The following is a 20197-nucleotide window of genomic DNA, read 5'->3' as shown; positions in this document are numbered from 1 at the left end:
TAGTGCTGTGTTCTCTAAAGGTGCCTGTGCTACTTCAGAAGTCTCCATCTGCATGAACTGGTCTGACCTGCCCGGCCGTAGTGTCTGGTCTCTGTGTTGTCCTGTTGAGCTAGCAGGTTTTAATATTATCACAAAACACAAGACTTGCATGAAGTGACCTATCCTTGATGAAACATGGCAAGTAAGCTGTTGTGACCTCCTGCAGGCGTGCCTGTGTGATCTCAGGCTCAGAAGATCTCCATCTGAGCTGCTCTGACCTGCTGTAGCTATAGGCGTGCCTGTGGCCTCAAGAGTCTCTGTGTTTTGTTTGAGCCTTCGTTCCTGAGTGTAGCTAGCTCTTGTGCCCATGCGCAGCTTTCACGTAAAAGTTGGTAAAGGGTCACGATTACAAAAAACTAATATCGTGTCGGTCCATGACAGGCACACACACAGACAGACAAAATTGCAACGTTATCACAAGGAAGGGACTCGCTTCGCTCGCCCCAACAAGGTTTCATTTATGGGGGTGAGGCATTTTACCCCATCCTGGGATCCTAAACGCCCCTAAAACAGTACGTAAATATACTCTATGCCGCCACTTGCCTCGATGCAACAATAATGTTTTTGCCAAATTGTCATTATTATTTGACCACGTGTTTCAGACAGAAAGTCAGTCATGTTACTTTTGGAATACACCTGATGCAAGGTACAGTAGAACCTCGATTATCTGGACACCTTGGTTCCAGAGGCAGGCCGAATAACCGGATAATCAAATAGATAAACCACGCCTTGATCCATCCACTTTATTGATAAACAGCGCAGTGCCACATGGCAGAAGATAAGCAGACCTGTCTCCATAGTAACAGCTGCAATGCGCATGCGCATTTCAGGGACACGCCCATTTCCTAAATTGATTAAAAAGAAACTTCCAAGCTGGTTCCAGATAATGGAGGGCCGGATAATCGATGTTCTACTGTATGCATGATTACTATATGAACTCTGGATATTACCAGAAGCATATTACAGAAGGAGCGTCTAACTGTGCATGGGTTCAGAAATCGCATCTCGTGTGTTTTCGTAAACGCCGCATTGCCTTATAAGAAAAGTGTGTAAGTACTGTGTATATAAATTACAGACCGTGGTCAGCCTGTGATTATCATTATGAACAGATTTTGTATGTAGTGCAGCAGCAGGAGAGCTAGGTTGAGCAAAAATGAATAGCTAGGTCTTTGATGGATGTTGGTATACATCATGGAAGAGACTGTCATTGGTGAGGTACAGAAAATTCTAAAAGAGGAGCATATGTATATCCAATTACTGAGAAAGTTTGCTAGACCTAGACTAACACACATGCATACTAGGCGCTTTGCTTTTGCAGTAGGGAGTCTTACTGGGGTTCTTAGAAGAGAGAGCTTAATTACTACCAGGCCTATAGCTAAACTAGCTAGCTGTAGCTTTTCATTTTTATTGACCTATGCTTGGTAAAAGTACACCGTCAGCTCAATTAGCACTCGCCTGCAGATGATATCACCCACTTAGCGGTTTTGCATATAAGGTTATGCTTTGCAAACTTCCACAAGATGCGATTCTCGAGGTAAGACGCTCCTTCTGTAATGTGCTCCTGATATTACCAAGGGCGTATAAAAGAGAGAGGGCTTGCAACTGACTATTAATCCTACGTGCGTACAAAAACTATAAAGTACATAAAAATCAAGTACTTTTCCACCGCCCACTTTAGTTTTTGCTCGCAAGCTGTTGCATGCCCTCTCTCTTTTTATACGCCCTTGATATTACTGTGTGTTTATTTCATGTGTGAACACACATGCACTTGAGGTCAGACATGGTAAACAGGTAAACATGAAAAGTGATATTGATTTATATCTAAATGCGTACAGCTACTTTGCTTGGAAGGCCTATCAAATGTGTGCCATCTCTATCTCCTTTTTTTACTGCTAGCTAAAAGTGAATATACTGTCACTCGGAAAATGCACCAGGTGTGATCTCAGACAGCCGAAGAGCTGGCTCGGCCCCCATTTTCCCGGGCCCCTTACAACAATAAAATAATGTCTGTCCGGATTAATGTGTAGTAAGGATGCATGGGCAGAGTGTTTGTAGTTTAATCTTATCCCTTAACATAAAAAAGCATATACGGGTGAATTGTTATGACTATACAGGGGGAAAGTGGGGATACTCCCCCCCCCCCTAAAATTTGCCTTCAGGTACTAGTTGGGGTCAATTTTATATACCGTATACATGTAGCGGGTAAGTTTCGTGGGGTAAAAAATTCATTCAACTCGAGAAAGGTGGTTTTCGTGAGTAAAAATTTTGTTTAGTCTCATGGCTGCACAGCATTCCTACGTTCCGATAAGCCACGCCTACATTAAAATTTCGTGGAGGTCAGCCTGCCCACGAAAATAACGAAAATTACCCGCTATACGGTACTAACAGAGTATTGAAATATCAGTTGACCTTTTTTTTAGCTAGTTACTTTCTTCTTTCCCCCTCTACTTCAAAATCCTGTATGACACCCTGCTCTACACAAACTCTGGGCCGGCTGCTCTCAGTTACTATTATTACCCCTAACTATCTTGCAAGAGCAGACCTTTTTGGCATCTATAATTAATTACCGAGCGCCGCAGTGGCATAGCCAGGGGGTGGCAAAGGGGGCAAATGCCCCCCCCTTTTTCTGGATCTCTACTACTCTGCTCAAGTTATTGTATCTGATTATCTTGCTGAGCACTCCCTTTCTTCGGAATCTTGCTGCAGTTAGCTAGCTAGTAGGCAAGCAAAACGATGTAGTCTCTAAACTGTGAGCTATTCTGGTCTAAATCTATAGACAGTTCTTGTTATTTGCTAAACTAGCTTCTTCTATGCAAATAAAACATCAGGCCACACCCAACTAAATAGAGAAGTCAATTGTGACGTCATAATTAAGAGGCGTGGCTTCCGGTCAAAATTTCGGCGCTGCGCGGCTGATAAGTTTTGCCCTCTCTTCCAAAAAATCCTGGCTACGCTCTTGCGCCGTAACTATATAATACTGCATCGCATCTCAAAGAACTTTTGTATGTATGTCACGTCACGCTCAGGAATGTCACGCTCAGGAATGCAGAATTGGGTGTGGATACGTTTGGTTTTTACCTCCAAACTGATCTACTATTGGCATAATTATGCATTGTACGTAGCTGGCTGGGTCACTCCAAGCTCTGTACATGTGCGGCTGATAATGCATAATAGTGAATAATTATTATATAATACAACACTGAGATTCGATGCAGTATTAGTACGTTGCTTGGTGCTAAGGCACTCGGCAATTACCCAGGCATGAATGCCTTTGAAGCCTGACCACAATGAGCAAGGAAATTTGATCTGCGCAAGGCTTATGCGTGTATCTAGTATTACGTAGATAAGTACCTTCCAGAGGGCCAGACCAACAGATTTCCGTTGTAAACTTCACGCGGGTGAGTAAAGTTACAGTACATTGTGTTCCATCTCATGTACAGTTGTATAGGCCAAATTAAAGTTTCAGTTCTGTTTGCATAGTACGCTGATTAGATTGCTACTATCTTACTATTCATCAGGGTTTTAGCAACGTACATCAAAAAAGCATTAAGGATTGAGCGCTTACCTGTTACGGGTACTAATTTCAGCAAATTTTTGCAAATTTTTTTCTTCTTTTAATGAAAATGTATTTTTGAGAGTGTGCTAAATAAACTCCAAACTTTCCATAAATCTCATCTTTTGACAAGCCAAAGTTAGTACCCTAAAAACGGAGAAAAATCTAAAATTACTACCCGTCTATAATAGTAACCTAAGGTGGAATACCACTGGTGCAAACATGTAAGGAACGCTTATTCCAGCTATTGTTGATGTTGCAAAGATTCACAAAACCCTGCACAATGAGTAATCAATATAATGAAAGCACTGCGGTCTGATGCCTCGGTGGAGGTGCAAAAGCTACATAACACAAAACTACACACATCGATTTATATGATGAATATTAATTTTTGGCATTATTGCATGAAAACTCAAAGAGTGTGTAATGAATGATCGACCATAATGTTTAAAAACGATCGATGCCAAAAAATCAAGTCTAAAATTAATGGCTGTATCAGCAGAGCCTTGGAGCTCTCGTCTCACTCTTGCAGCTACCAATAGCTAGCGTTCTAGTGCAGAGCTAACTACTAAGTACTAGAGTAGCAACACTCAGTGAACAAGTTTTGCTACGCACTCTTCTGAAAAGGCTGCAATGGCATTCCAAGTAAGCAAAACTAGGCATATCTCGAGAACGAAGCATTATTTTGCAAATCCACAAAATAAAATCCAAGAAAACATAACTAGAAGCCTATAGAAACTCTTACTTGCACTTCATTGCTCCTTGAGCAGCTGTAGCAGTCTACACACACAAACACAAACACACTACCGTATACCTCACTTGCGCATGCGCACCGAGGCTTAATTATCATCCACACTCTAGCCACAACATTCCTTTTGTAATGTTCTAACTTGCTGTGTACATAGCTGCTGATAGCGCCTTTGATCTGAAAATCATTTTAAGTATGGTTAGCAGTACTTAGCGATTTAAGATCAATGTAGGACTATATTGATTCCGTGTAGTAGCACTCTCATGTTCTCATTTGCTCCTAGTTGCACCTAATTAGACCCAGTCTGCCTTCTCTTACGTACTACGCTGTGGTTACGTGGTTACTTTGCTTACAGACATCAACATGTAGAAACTAGCAATTGCCTTAATTACTACGAATCCAATTAGCAGTTTGTGTAGGACACTAGGTCGCTTCATTTGTGGTCAGACCGTCGTTTTGCTTGTGTGCAAAGGAATCAAAACAAACGCAGAGTACTGCACGTAAATGGAACAGTTTGGTCTCTATACTGTAAGAGTAGCCTCCTTCACCGGCCTTCATAGAAAAGAAGGCCTTGCATGCTGCTTGCGCATGCGCAAAATTATTGGATATTTTTCCCTCCTTTAATACTGAATTCATCAGAGAAAATATCATAAAAGTCATACACAGAGCAATATAGCTAGCTAGCTAAAGACAGAGCTGTGTATGTTTGTTGTACAGCTATTTTATTCTGCATTAGCAGTAGTATATATAGTAGACTTTCACCAAAGTTAGTGTTAAATGGGCGTGGCCTGTCCATATAGGCTCTTGTCAGCTTTCACTCCGTTCAGACGATCGTCTTCCACACTGTTGCAGGCTGTGAGTATTTTGTTAACATAGCAGGCTAGGGGTAGCTATCAGAGAATGCTATCCGATGGGCTAGAAACCTTCAATCGAACTTTCTATCTACTTCCTTCAATCCACTTCCGTTTGTTGTGATGTCATTATTTTACTGAGCATGTACAATGTTATCCAAAGCCCCCAGATACCGGGGGGATATATTAGCGCATGCGCAAGCAGTCGATACCAGGCCCACTTCCCTGAGTGAAGTGCGGCCTGGGATCGAGGCTACTGTAACAGTAGACGATCAGTATCTAAAAAATACAATCAGTATCTCTAGCTAGCTGCAACCAACTTGACTTTGTTCAAAATTTGTCTTCGTCTATCCCTGCCCATCCCTGCCCCTACCTGCCCTACCTTTCTATAAATGATAAGCACTCGATCAAATGAGGATTTCCAAAATTGGACGCAAAAAATAATCTCCGGTTTTAATGCCCTCTTGTCTCATTCATAATCCTGTTATTCTTACAAAACATTAGCAATTGAATTGACAATACAAACACAGAACACAGCAAACTTCTTTGAACCTCTTATAAAAGAGGGAAATGCATTTAGCTTATAGACATTGTTCTATAATTATTATCTCACTGTGCTTGCAGGTTCTCAAACTGAGCCAGTTTCTTCTGTTACAAACAGCTGCTGACGATGCAATAATCCGTCTTCGTAAATCAACCCTGTTACAAGAAGAGATTGAGTGTCTCACAAGCTGGTATTTCAAACACCAATACCACACATCCATAGGAGAGTTTCTACAGTATGAGTGCAGTAACAATCGCCAGATGTTCATGCAGGTAGGGCAGGGCCTATAGTGTTTTCACAGTTGTAAACCTTGTGTGCGTGCGTGTAATATATTTTCAGGTCACTACTCACTGTCCACTGATGACCCATGAAGAGTTAACCATAGTAACTGATGCTGTAGGAATGAACTTCGCACACTTCGATCTACATGAGTTTGATTCTGAGCTGGACTTCTCAAATAAAATAGGGTATGTGTGTCACCTGTCACTTCTAATACCATTTCAACTCTGTCTTATTATACAGCCCCAAATTTCTTCACAATGACCCTACACCGTTCCTGTTGATTGTACAGTGCGACTCAGGCCATTTGAACTCTGATCTAATTGCGTGTGCCAGATATAGGGTTTGTGATGAAGCCATACGTGCAAACGCTAAAAATAACCCTAACCCTAACCATGATATCACTCATATATTGTTTGTCATCCGCCTGCCTCAACAAGAAATCAAGTCGCAGTTTGTTGGCTTTCAAGGGGATCCCTGGATCTCTGTGCACATTGATGACTTACGGTCTACTTCTGAGGTTACAGTGATACCTGAACAGGCACTGAATGCATCTATTAGTGAACTTTTTATTGGGCGACTAAAAGAGAAAAACGAGGGGAATGATGAGCAGGAACTACAGCAAGACAGTAGCTCTCAGTTTGGAATTGAGACAGGAAGAAAGGACAGTGAAGATGAAATGTCTGATTCTGCTGAGCATAGCCAGCGCATGAGTGATAGTGATATCGACAGTGATCAAGACATGTCTGGTGATGGAGAGGGTATTCCCCATCTGCCCAGAATATCTGAGGTCAACCGAACTGTTCTCAGTGTGGATGAGGCCAGCAATATGATGAAAGTTGAGGATGCACAGCTGCACGATCCTTCACTAATTGACGTAGACTTTCCTCCTTCGGAATTAATGCTGGCTGACAAGTTGCCTAATGACACCATGCAAATCAGGTTATCTCCAAGTGATTTGACAATGGATATTGAAAGCATTTTGCCTACAAGTCCCACCCAATATTCTGATCATAACATTTTTGAATCCTCACTTTGTCCAGTGACTGCTCATCCAGTTGTTGAAGTTCCTACTCTAGACTCATTTGAGGTAGAAGAAGTTCCATGTCAAGAGGATAAATTAATGGCCGAACAAGTGAGGCAAGGAAAGGGTAGTGGATCGTTTCACCCTCAGCACCACCGCCTGTTGGGCTGTGTGCAAGCTGCTGTTTCAATGCTTAAAGATTCTCAGAGGGACAGAGCAATGCATAGAATACAGAAACTCATGGCACTCATTCCAAAAATACATTCAGAAGAATTAGGTAAACTCCTACTATTGCTCTTCTTTTATATTTCCCTGTATTTTATTACAGGTGAGGCTCCATTTTACGATATTTTGATCCAGTTCATCTACTCGGCTCTGCTACAGAGAGAAAGAGAGAGAGTGGACGAGAGAGAATGGGTGCTCCACGAGGCTATGAGTGGTAGAAAGCTACAGAATGGAGGGACATTCAGAAATGTCTTGGCTCGCCGTATCGATGAGGTCATTACCCCCTACTTTGCTGAGACCATTGCTCATGCTGACCAGAACTGTAACCTTGACCTACTTGATCCCAAGGACCTGGGTTCTCCTGTATCAAGGTTGTGGCTGAATATATTCAAGTTCACGGGAGGGAGGATTGACTTCTCCTCACTAGCGGAGGGAAAGACAACCATAAGGACTGACTTCCACTGCAGGTTCCCTTTCTCATGGTTTGTAATGGACATGGTGGATGCCCAGAGAGCTGGCATGCTAGGTTGGTGCAGTTCATTTAATGTTTAAATGTCATGATTGTATGACCATACATTTAGGTACTGAACAACGCCTACATTTCTCACTGTGTGAAGCTCTGAGTCTGACTGACATGGGAACAATCTTAGGCAGTGTTGAGGAGGACCATGTTGACAAGCTGTACCAACTATATCTGCATGACTTTGTGCGTTACGTCCACAAAAGTAGTCACAAGAGTGAGCTAAGTGGGATGGAGTACACGGTATGTATATATTGTTTTTCAATTGTCACTTGTTTCATAAGTCTCCTTACAGCTGATCATGGATGCCTTGGACACGATGACCTACCGGAATGATTTATGTTCTGTGGATGGCCATGAATCACTTTCTCGAAAAATAGTGGCTCTCCATCTTCTTCATGGCCAGTGTTCCTCCAAGGTGCTCCAGTTTGGACAGCTTGTACAGTATAGACCAGGGATCCTACGCTCCCTATCTAGGAAGGATCCAACCGAAAGGACGGGAGAAGTAGGTCAACTATAATTATGTGTTCAATTCTGTAGCTAAATATATAATTATGGTAGGTTGGTGAACATTTGGTTTGATACCAATTGATCTTCACCCTTTGTTTATAGTTACGTACATTGTCAATAATATAATTTATAGCTAGGTAATGTCCACAATTTCCAAACTTCACTTTTCCCTGATGTATAGGATTTCACTCTTCATCTGTATGCTGTGCAAAGAGTTCTAGAATTGGACCAGGAAGATGATGACCCCACAAACCAGTATCTGGCCGGCCTTAACCCTCCTTTGCACAAACCTAACCAGGGCAATGTCACGCGGGACCTGCAGCGATGGTTAAACCATGTCCGTATGTCTCAAAATGTTATTGACACCATCCTAAGATCCAGTTCTGGGATTGATGCTGCCTTCAAGTCAAGGTTAGACTGTGATGCATCAAATTAAGCTATACTTTGCATTTTTTTTAGGCTAAGGTGGTACAGGATTAGAGCTTTACAGATATTTGCTGAGAAGGTGTATCTCCCTCACTGTAAAATTGATGGGATCCTTTTTATCATGAGGAGACTAGAAATTGTAAGTGCATGTGTCTCCTTAGTAGCAATGGTTTTCATCCTATACACATGGTCATATAGAAGTTGAAGAATCACTCAGACTTTCTAAAGAAAGTCACCCTTGATGAGGTCAAGCAACTCTTGAACAACATGATGTTCAATAAAAAACTCAAGGCATATAAACTGAAAATTAAGAAAAGTTGCAATCGATTCTTCATTGAAGTTGTTTCCAGTTTGTGTTTCGGTGGTGTGGACGCCCCAGAGCCAGAACTCGTCAAATCGCTGTTAGACACTGTCCTTCAAGACAATCAAACTAGCAAGCTCTCGCCTTACAAGGAGCAGGATAAAACTCCTACCATCAGATCATTCCTACTGCAGCTGCTACTGGAACACGAGTGAGCCTCAGCTATAGACATGTTTGTTTCTCACATATCAGTATAAAGGGCTGTAATTATCCCTCAAGGAGTAACTGTACAAAGAATACGATATAAAGCTGACTCTGTGTATTCGTGCGTGCGTGCGCAGCTTTTATACCATAATCATCATAGCGAGAAAGAGGCTTCACTGTTTTCATGGGTTAACAATCCTACACGAAAATTGTTCTTTTATTAGAATTATCTGCTAAAGGCGTGGCCTGGGAATGTTTCTGGTTAGCAGTCAACCCACAAAATGTATTCAATGAAATGCTTTTAGAGGCCCTTCCACGAAATTTAAGTGCGTCAAAATTTTGCACTATACCGTACATTATCATAAGGCTTCTATAATTATAGCCTCGTTTTCTGCATTACAATTTGTAAACTGAAGCGTCTTTTCTCGAGTTATGGCTACAGTGAAGGCTGTTTTGCAAGTCACCTCAAAATCGTGTGTAGCATCATCTGTTCGCATGCACGTACAAAGTTTCCTTGTGTGGAACCTTCTGCCAAAAGCAGCAGAAGGTTGCCCTTTTTGGGGGTAATTTATTGCAACCAGTATATTATGTGATTGGCACATAATTATTGTCACTTTTAGCAACATTTGTTATAAAAGTGTTACATAATACCTTCACAAGAAAATACCACATCTTTAAATTGACCACACAGGTAGTTTATCGTGCCTTTCTTGTATACATGATTATGCCTCGAGGCGTAGCCGCACAAGGGATACGGTAAAGCTGACTGTGTGTCTGTGTCTGTTTCAGCTGTAATTACAGGGGGAAAAATAACAACTTCTATATGATTATAGCCATGCACGTTCTTTAGGGTTTTTGATTTGTGGATTTGCACTAAAGCTTCTTTCTCGAGTTCTGGCTAATATTACTCACAGTGAAGGCTGTTCCAGTTTCTTTAGAATGTTTCACAGCATCATCTGGTCGCACAAAACTTTCTATTCAATTTATGTTAATTTATGTTAATTTATGTTAATTAAGCGCTAGCTGTTGGTTAACTACGAGAGTCTGCAAAGCTAGCCAGGCCGAGTTGTCTCTAAAATAACGCTCGTTCAACTTTGTTCTATTAAAGCAAAATGGGCATGGTAATGAGGCTACTGCAAAGCTAGCTGCATGCAATACACTGCCAGCAGTCCTGTGAGTTCTTACCTCATTGCAAATCCACCCCCTTTCAATGACGGGAAATGCAAAATACTTATTACATTGTAGATCTACATGCTTCATATCATTCATCAAGCCATTAGATAGACTTCTGTTTCCATTAAGCTTACTGTGTGGGTTCACTGTAAACAATTATAAAACTATATAATACTATGTATCTCCTGAACGCAAAACATGGCGAGAGGCATTAGCACAGCGCAGCTTGCATGCATCACTCGTTATGTACGTGGTGTCAAAAACATTAATATCGCCGCGTTTTGTTTGACTAGTGAGTAATTAAATTTCTCGAAGTGCAGTTTCTCTGTGTACAACCATATCAGGACATTTCGCACCTGGTTTCCAACGACTACAACCTGGATTAAAAGCGTGTTGCTCAGATTTGCAATCTCTTTCATGAGGCATGACCTCGATCTCATGCTCTTACCAGACAATAATTCTGCTCTTACCAGACAATAATTCTGCTCTCTTTATGTGAAGTCGTCTGTCAGAAATGTCGCAATACCTATAGTGGCCACTTGAGATGGGCTTGGCTGTCGCATGTCGCGTAAATGTAGTTGTATATAGCATTTGGCCTCTGGGCACTTGCAATACCACACCTCTATTTGGGACTGCTCTTCAAAGTAGATCTGCACAGCAGTAACTTGGCTACGAACAGCAGAAACCCACATTTGCAATATGAAAAATTGCTAGGATTGGCCAGGGAAACGACCAAAATCGTGGAAACAATCACTTAGAGAGACCCATTATTATTTCAACCCGTTGCAACATCATTCACGTGTACAGCTAGTGTTAATACGTTGCATCACTACAGTTCCGATTTACTAAATTTTGCTAATGGCTGCATGCATGCAAGTTATGTTGTAACGAATTGACGTATAATAAATAAATAAATTTATGGCTCTTTCCCGCTTGCTTGTTTCGACGATTTTTGGTGCTTCCCCTCAGCTAATCCTAGCAATTTCGAATTACAAATGTTTTTTTCTGATCTAGTATATTTTATTTCTTTGCAGACCGGACCAGGTGAAGCTATACCTAGACGAGTACTTTCAGCGATCCATTGAGGTGATCAAGGGCCGTGGCATGGACCAGGGACTCTATCTGCTGTGCATTCAATGCCTCGAGGTATATAACTGTTTGATTATGCATGCAATTGAATTGTATGCCTACATGTGTAATCCCCACTACACAACATACAGAATTCTCTACATAAAAGAGTAAGTGTACTCTCTGCTGACTGCCGAGCTATTGAAATCAGAAGGATATTAGAGGAGAGCTATTTAGCCCTGCAAAATCATTTACGTACACCCACAGTCCGTTTGCAGTATCTTGAAGCAGTCGCAGGTGTTCGCTATTCTCTCTATGTCTTAGCCCAGAAGCTAAAGAGTGACCATCATGTCAACAGCAGTCTTCTCATAGTAGCCAGAGATCTTTGCATGGACACTAGAGTGAATGTTATAGACCCCACAGGCAGAGTGGACACTACAGGACCTGTACTCTACCTCATGAGGCTTCTAGTGAGGCAATTTGGCTTCACTTGTCTCCAGAGGGTCAGCCAGGCCCATCCCTGGGTCGTACCCGAGAGTCTGAGGAGAGTGGACAATGTAAGCGCTTGCTCTGGTTGGGTCAATAGAACTTTTTTATTTTATTGTTGTTTTAGGAGGATAAATCAATTGACTTGTCGGTTCTGTATGAGCTGGGCTATAAGGATGTTAGGAATGCTGTTAACTCGGCATTGTTCACCAACGAAACAACAGAACTCACAGTGTGTATGCAGGTACGTATACCAAACTTATTCATTATGTGTAATAATTTGTTTACGTGTTCAGAGCGGGGTTGAGGTGTGTCTGTTAGCCTTTGCCTTCTACCAGAAAGCAACTCTATCTCGAGCAAGCACAGCACCAGCAGATCAAATTCGAGAGGAGGTACTGACAAAACAGTAGACAGGGTGCACGGTTATCACAGTTTTGATCCTCCCAGGCCCTCCAAACACTAAACACATTTGCTCAAAGCTACCCAAATCTCTCACCGGAAATGCTGCAAGTTCTGCGTCTGCTTTTGGCCAATCAACAGGGTGGCACCCTACCCCAGATGTTTGTCTCCCCCCACCAGGCTCATGCAAGCCTGCACAGATCCATCACTGGCCTAGTGGTGCACACTGTTGCAGTGCTACTGAGCAGGGCTAAGACTGAACTACTGCTGCCATTCTTGAATATGCTTACAAATCCCTCTGTGCTTGAGGTGAGGGAGTTACGAGGAATGCTTAAACAATATATTTCACAATTTTCTTATGATTCAGTAATCTATAATGCTTATACAGAATGCCTACCTGCCTACAATGTCTGAGGATATATTGCAGGAAGTAAGACAAGCTGGGGGTACCTTTTATGGTGCGTTAGTAAATTTAGAGGACTATTATAGTTCATGTATCTCCACGACTGTTTGCAGAATGCCCCAATGGTCACCCCTATCTAGTTGGAGAGGTGAGTTCTTTCTTTCAATACTTACTAGAATAAAATGACTTGGTCTTGGTATAATAATGATATGCTTAGTGTGGAAATCCAATGGAGCAAACGACCTGTCGTGAGTCTGGGTGTGGGGCATCTATTGGTGGTGAGAACGAACGCCTGAGATCTGATAACAAGGCTGCAAGATTGTAAGTGCATCACACACATCCCAACCTGGTTACGATTTTCTATAGGAGACATTAGTTGAAAGTAGATGTTAAAGTAAATTTGCTGGCATTATTATTATTATAGCTCTGTATCATTGAGTTAACATTCTAGGAGCTATATTCAGGGCCGTTAACTCAAACTGAAGTTGTAATGGAGTCCATATGGTTGTTAAGAAATGAAGGTTATGTCGTAGGTGGTCACAACTTGGCCGATACATGCACCTACGCAGCTATTGTCAGCAGCATTTTTCCCCCATTACATTATAATACAGGAACGACACAACCAAGACTGGCTATGACCTAGGTGCCCCCCAACAACGAACTGTCAACTCCGAAAGAGAAAGAACCCTGTCTGCTACAGCAGTGAGCATTGTCAGGGCGCTCATGCATGCTTCCTTCCTCTGGGCTGCCTGCCACGACCAACAGATGGAGCTCATTCAGCAAGTAGTCAAGGACGTCATGGTTGTGCCACATGGCCTAGCAGAGTTCTTCTGGCTTCATCTAGAGAAGGACTTGGAGAGTATGCAAAACAGTACTGGAAGGGGATTGGATGAGTGTGTCATGATCATGCATCTGGTGCTGAAAGAGATACTGGTAACCAATCCTCCAGTTTGTAAGTACAGTAGCTGAACTAGTGGATCTGTTTGATCGTATGTGTTACTACAGCTGGTGTGTCTGCGAACATGAACCAACTACATAATAAGAAGGCACGCAATGAGTGGGAGCAGCAGTTAAATATAAGCTACATTGAACCAGTTATTAATCAGCTTGAAGTATTTGTCGCCAAAGCATTGAATCTAGTAGCTAATGACGATCAACAAGGTTTGGCACTTTAATGTATGACCTCTACCCACTGTGTCCACTCCAGAGCAAGATCGCCTGTTCCACTTGGCGTATGAGAAGGTCAATGTTGATGAGGGGAAGTTGGAGGCTCACCTCTGGAGCTACAGACCACAGATTAATCTGGAGCACATTAAAAGCACTGTGCAAGCTGGTAATGAGTGCAAAATCCTGGACACATTCCTTCAAATTGTGAGTGTGTATATATAGTCATCAGCAATTGCATGATATAATTTATGTGATATATATTATTTTGTTGCTCTTCGCAGGAACCCAGCCTACGAGCTACTCAATACATCCCAGACATTGTAAGACTCCAGCAGTTTATGTTTGAGACGTTTGACAGACGCTTGGACAAGAGCAAAGCAGAGACCATTACCATCAGAGACTTCCTCAAGGAAGTGAAAGATACAAGGAATGGTGCGTGATCAGTGTGTGATTCATAGCAGATGGTTATATGGTGGATCCCTTACTACTCAGAAAACATCAAGAATGAGTGCAAAGAAATGATAGAGAATCTAAAAAAAGCTTGGGCTCTGGTAGGACAGAAGCTCAAGAACCATAGTAAGTTGCCTGTATATAGTGTGTCCGGAGTGCTTCAAGCATGCGTTCCCTCTCGACAGACCGACTGCCAGTAGAGGAGAAGTATTTGCTGGCAGAGATCAATGACAAAACACCGCTGGTCTACTTAATCCCCACTACCATGAGGGAAGGACGCTGTACTACGGCACTTGTTGACTATCTCGTCCTAACACACAACGACTTCATTGAGAAGTGCAGGGGGATTGTGAGTCAAGGGGCAGAGTCTTCTTCGGCAGTGTGGAGAGAGCACAAGGTTCCCATCACCCATGTTCATCGCTGCCACTTGCTGGAGTATGAGCAGCATCTACACTCCATCATCCTCTCTCACTGTCACTACTCACTTACCATGGGAAGTGATCAAATTATCAAGTATGACCTCCCTGCTCTTGAAAAACACGTTCTCAACAGGTTCATTTATGGCAAGCCAGTTGTTCTTCTGGACATTCCTTGTGTGGCTTATCGTAAGGACATATACACTGCAGAAACTTTCCAGGAGATACGGCGCAAGGTTAAACCACAGGTAAGTCGTGTGTGTGTGTCATTAATTTTGTTTTTGTCAAATTGGTTGTCACCAAACTTTAAATATAGCGTACTTGTATTTTATCTATCTCACTACAGATTCCACTTTGCCAACGTGTCCAGCGAGACATAGTAACTGAGCTGCGAACTCCTGACAAAATGAAAGAATCACTGGATGTGGTAGACGTTGTCCTTGGGCTACTTTCATCGGGAGGAGCCAACCATAAAATTAGCTTACACAAGTACATCTTATCTAGAACAATGGGCAAAAAGCCATTTAGTACTAAAGTGAGTATTGATTTGTATCTACTTTCAATTGTTTCATGTTTCTGATTGATACCCCCAGGCCAAGGAGCACTGCACACTTGGTCATGTACTCTCTTTGTGGGAAACAATCTCTGTGGAATTGGCCAAGCAGCTATGGCATACTGGGCTGGAACCGTTTGAGGGAATTCCCAAAGGATACTCTGCTGACCTGTCAACTGATCAATTTGAGGAGCTGAACCAGTGCCTGCGGACTTTTGACCTGGCACTTTTGCTAGGGACTTTGTTTGAGTTCATTGAGGTCCATGTCAAGCACATGACTGCCAACGAGGATAATTTCCCGTAAATTGTGTCGATACTGTATTTATCGAGCTTGCACTGCAAATGCTATAAAATCAGTATAATTATAATACATAATCTTAGACTATAACGAATCACCGTCGTTACAGGTTTTTATTTTTCAGTACACACACATGAACACGCACACAGACTGGTCGAATCTCTTGTACTCTACTGGGACAGGACAGAACAGAGCCCAATTATTCGACTAGATAAGTTTCCTGAAAGTATTACAGTACCTCAGGCTGTGGCGACGTGGAAACATGTCACTGAATACAAGGAAAAGAAACATTGACACTAACGTGAGAAATTTCTAGTATTAATACGTATAATCATAGTCAATTGTAGACGAGTACTTTTATGATAGCTATTGCACAATTGCATGCTTAGTTTTTCGTGGTAATATTTAGCCTTATTTGAAATCTTAATTTTTGTTGTTTTTGAGTTCTGATGAAAGCACAGAGTGCACTAAAGTTTATTTGCATTGAGTTCGACCCTGGAAGTTATGTGGTCAATTATGGCTTCATTTACACTTTATGTGGTGGACAAGTATGCCTGGGACTTCTACATGGAAAATGCTAACTTTTAGCTGGTTGGAGCTTACCAGCTCTACAGCATATAGATATAAGCGTTTTTTAACAAGGAATCCAATGGTATATGAAACTTTGAATTTCATAAAGTATGACAAAGTTATGACAACTTTATGAAGGTCAAACTCCACACAAATAGACTTTAGCTAGCTGTTCTTGTGATAGCTGTTCTTGTGAAGAAAGTACAGAGAAGCTGGCATTAATGTTTGATGAGGTTCACGTTTAGTTTTAGTGGGAAAGTGGTTAGTTTGTTAACACTTACGTATAATTATATTTCATGCACTATAATTAGAATTATCTGCATGTCACCATATCGCGAAATTTTTGAGGGGCTAAGTCAGGGTGTCATACAGGATTTTTACGTAGAAAGGGGAAAGTCACTTGCTTAAAAAAATGTTGATACCCTCAATACCCTGTTAGTATGTAACATCACCGGCTATGGATGGAAACCCAGTGGCATAATGCCTGGAAAATATTTCTTCATTAGGTGCATGGTTTAAGGTTAATTCTGATGGGTTTGGGGTTGCCTTTGCATATACTGGTACCTAGTCTCGATTCCAGGCCGATTAAAATTTTAATCGGCCTTGAATCGAGGCTAACTGGTACCTGGATGGAAATTTGAGCCAGAGGGGGATATTCCCCCTTTCACCCTCACTGCATGTATGCATGACACCCTGGACTTAATTTTTGCTGTTTCCGTGGGTTAGCAATCCTATACCTATACTCCACAATCTATAATTAGGAGTGCTTCCGGTAAGCATGCAGTCAACCCACGACATTTATTCAGCGAAATACTTAATTTCGCGCTATACTGTATTCACTTGACAGAAAACCAAAGCAAGCATGCATGTAAGTAATCGATCATTATTAACTTGCTTAATTATTATCTGCACATGCACCGGCTTTCATGCGATCCTAAGAATTTTTTGTGATTGAAAAACCTTTGCGAATGAGCGAAAATTAACAAAAAAATTAACTTGCATTCTAGCAAGGATTTTGGCGGATTTGTAACAAATCCGTCATTAGCATTTGTCAAAAGATGTACATGCTGTGTACAAGTATGAACTTAGACACAAAAACCAGGCATCATAAATTAATATTCCACCTCGGTCAAAGGTCAATAGAGTGGCGATTGGCACATGGATGTCGTACGTACTGTATATACCCAGAGGAGGTCAGACATCACTGAACTTTCACTAATTATGACCTTTTAATGACATTCCAGGCCAAATTGCTTTTCGTTTTTGCTGACTCAGCAGTAGAACATGACTGGATCTAGCTAGTATGGCTATTATGTATGGAACGCCAAATCTGCCAACATTTTTGCAATGTAATTCACATGAATAAATCGTGTATCAGAACGTACACAAAAACGTTTGTCAGATCGATTACTAGAAAGTTTCTGGAAACGATTATATCAGGACGTGTGTACACAGACAGAACGATTATCAGAACGTACACAAGAACGTTTGTCAGATTAGCTAGAACGTTATTGCTGGAAATTCAAGACAGGCGTTCGCCGCCCTCGGTAGTTATAATTATACATGTGAGGTTAAAGGTCATCATAAAAAATAATACTGGATCCTACAATATTGGAGAATATTCTCACTGTATGTGAAGAAGTGCTTACTTGTATAAGTGGATGTGTTAGCTGTGGAATTATGAATGAAGGTGAGTTAAAATAATTATAGAGGGCAATATGGGATTAATTCGCACCCACCAGTAACATGCAATGGCAAGGCCTCTAGCTCTAATTGCAAAAGGCAAAGCCAAGCTCGCCAGTGCTTGTTACGAGTATCCCTGGATGAGTAATAATATTTAATAGGCCAGGCAAAGTAGATTAATACCGCACTTCTAAATAAGCGCTTTTCCTTTTTGAGACTACCTCGTATACTGCCACGGTACTATGCAAAACAAGAAATAGCCAATAATAATTATTATGATGGGATAAATTTCCAGGTGGCACCTTATTAGAAGGGGGCCTCTTTTAGAAGAAGTATATATACGGTAGTAGTTTCTCATCACATGGTTTTTGAAAGCCATGAGGTCATTATTGGTTATGATAACAGTGCATTACAGAAACAAACATTACATCATCAGAAATTGAACCTTTCGGTTTCTACTGTATTAATTTTGCCACGTAACTTATTAATTATAGACCACTCCATTGGCTTTAACGATCTGCCTCATAATTATGTATCTTTTTGTATTGTCCATTCTCTCTTACCCTAGATCTGTTGACACCTATTGAAACAGCATTAGAGTTGCTGTCACAAATAGAAGAGTGGTGTCCACCTTCCTGATACCTGTCTGTAGTCCAGTTAGTCCAATCAATGGTTGAAATCGCTCAAGTTGTCGAGGATGTCTGTGATGTTCAGATCCGAAGAAGTGCAGTTGATTGTGCAGCTCCTATATATGTGCATATTTTGTGTACTCACTGCACTCTGTGCATTTTCATTTCTAAATATTTTTACCGACCACAAATACAATGAAAATTTGACGCATGCGCAGACAACTAGTACCGGGCCTGCTAGCCTCGATTCCAAGCCGCTGAGAAAGACGCAAGGGGCTGGAGTCGAGGCTACGGGCCTGCCTAACCGTTATAAAAGCGAAAACTCGGCCTGGGATCGTTCTAGTGATCTATCTGACAAACGTTGTTGTGTACGTTCTGATAATCGTTCTGTCTGCGTACACACGTCCTGATAATCGTTTCCAGAAACATTCTAGTAATCGATCTGACAAACGTACGTTCTGATCTGATACACGATTTATTCATGTGAATTACATTGCAAAAATGTTGGCGGATTTGGCGTTCCATAATTATGTGCTGATAGGGTTAGGTCCAGTAACCATAATAGACACCAAACACAACTAGATGTCAACAGATTTAGCGACAGAAACCGCGCGTGCAGAAGTATTGTCTCGTGAATCAGTCGCCCTCTATAATATAGACTCGTGATTAGGCCGCCCAACTTTTAGAGGGCGGCTACAAAAATTTTTTTATATTTTTATTTTTTATATTTTTTATTTTTATAATGCTGATAGAAGGTTCAAAGTAAGTGAAAAAAAGTACGGTGGCCCAGAGAGTTCACAGAGTACGATTGACCTTCGCTAGTAGACAGCAGAGGAGGAATGCCAGTGTCAAAAGGTCACTAATTAAAACACCACGTGGCCCTATGTTTTACATGTAAAACTGAGTTTACCCTCGCGCCCCTGAGTTTATACACCACCAATAGCTTGATCCTCTTTATAATCACAGCAGAAATTGGTTGAGCTATCGCGCCCCAGAGGAATCAGCTTGAGAGAGGAGATCCAGGATTTAATTGCAACCTTTGACCTTTTATTGCATTCTTCAAAACCACAAGATATGGAAATTAGCCTTCCGTGGCTAGGGTATAAATTTTGATGTACTGGCTTGCTGCACTGGATAGATCTAGGTATAGTAAGCTTTCTAAGCAGGCATATAAAGAACAGAAGCGCTAAGCTGCTATATGCAGCAAAGGTCAAGAACCCAGAACAAGAATGTTTAATCCTTCATTAAACGTGACCCTATTGACCCTGGCGTTCCTCCTCTGAGTAGACAGTACCAGAGGAGGGAGGACACGATTAACCTTAGCTCTAATTAGCTAATTATCGCGACCTTTTAATTACATTCTTTGAACGATTCATCTTTTCTTTCTTTATAACCTCTACATATTGGGACACACAGAACAGTACTGTAGTATGAGTAGTCTCGAATACCCGCCTCAACCTAAAAGCTTGAGTCTGGTCAAACTCACATATGAACTTTGTTCTGCACAGTCAGCAAAGTCAAGTGGGGCTACACGCCCACAAGCATAGTGATAAAGCCACAAGCCACCGCATGTTAGGGACAGAACATACACAGAGGGCTATATCAGACAGTGTATCAATTAAGGCCGGTGTCACAGGACACGGCCTCCCCCAGGACAGTAGCTCCGGGGGGGGTTCCG

At 41.6% G+C, this 20197-nt stretch overlaps 1 protein-coding gene across 3 annotated transcripts in view; it reads left to right on the top strand.

Moving 5' to 3' along the window:
- The window catches only part of LOC135351754 (E3 ubiquitin-protein ligase rnf213-alpha-like), a 66531-nt gene extending 50417 nt beyond the window's left edge, over positions 1–16114 (top strand). For all 3 annotated transcript variants that reach the window (XM_064550842.1, XM_064550843.1, XM_064550841.1), the window contains 26 exons: positions 5816–6007; positions 6075–6202; positions 6258–7315; positions 7367–7789; positions 7845–8026; positions 8079–8288; positions 8475–8704; positions 8753–8858; positions 8918–9231; positions 11432–11543; positions 11618–12022; positions 12079–12195; positions 12248–12343; positions 12399–12659; positions 12739–12808; positions 12867–12901; positions 12971–13074; positions 13365–13705; positions 13759–13914; positions 13961–14124; positions 14202–14352; positions 14413–14496; positions 14556–15034; positions 15133–15321; positions 15380–15639; positions 15787–16114. In XM_064550842.1, the coding sequence (XP_064406912.1) occupies positions 5816–6007; positions 6075–6202; positions 6258–7315; positions 7367–7789; positions 7845–8026; positions 8079–8288; positions 8475–8704; positions 8753–8858; positions 8918–9231; positions 11432–11543; positions 11618–12022; positions 12079–12195; positions 12248–12343; positions 12399–12659; positions 12739–12808; positions 12867–12901; positions 12971–13074; positions 13365–13705; positions 13759–13914; positions 13961–14124; positions 14202–14352; positions 14413–14496; positions 14556–15034; positions 15133–15321; positions 15380–15639; positions 15787–15931 (6012 nt within the window). In that variant the 3' untranslated portion in view covers positions 15932–16114. The remainder of the gene's footprint in view (positions 1–5815; positions 6008–6074; positions 6203–6257; positions 7316–7366; positions 7790–7844; positions 8027–8078; positions 8289–8474; positions 8705–8752; positions 8859–8917; positions 9232–11431; positions 11544–11617; positions 12023–12078; positions 12196–12247; positions 12344–12398; positions 12660–12738; positions 12809–12866; positions 12902–12970; positions 13075–13364; positions 13706–13758; positions 13915–13960; positions 14125–14201; positions 14353–14412; positions 14497–14555; positions 15035–15132; positions 15322–15379; positions 15640–15786) is intronic.
- The last annotated feature ends 4083 nt before the right edge of the window (positions 16115–20197 follow it).

This window comes from Halichondria panicea, chromosome 17, assembly GCF_963675165.1.
Source record: "Halichondria panicea chromosome 17, odHalPani1.1, whole genome shotgun sequence".
NCBI lineage: Eukaryota > Metazoa > Porifera > Demospongiae > Suberitida > Halichondriidae > Halichondria > Halichondria panicea.
The sequence above is the reverse complement of the archived record's forward strand: the minus strand, read 5'-3'. Positions and strand labels throughout refer to the sequence as shown.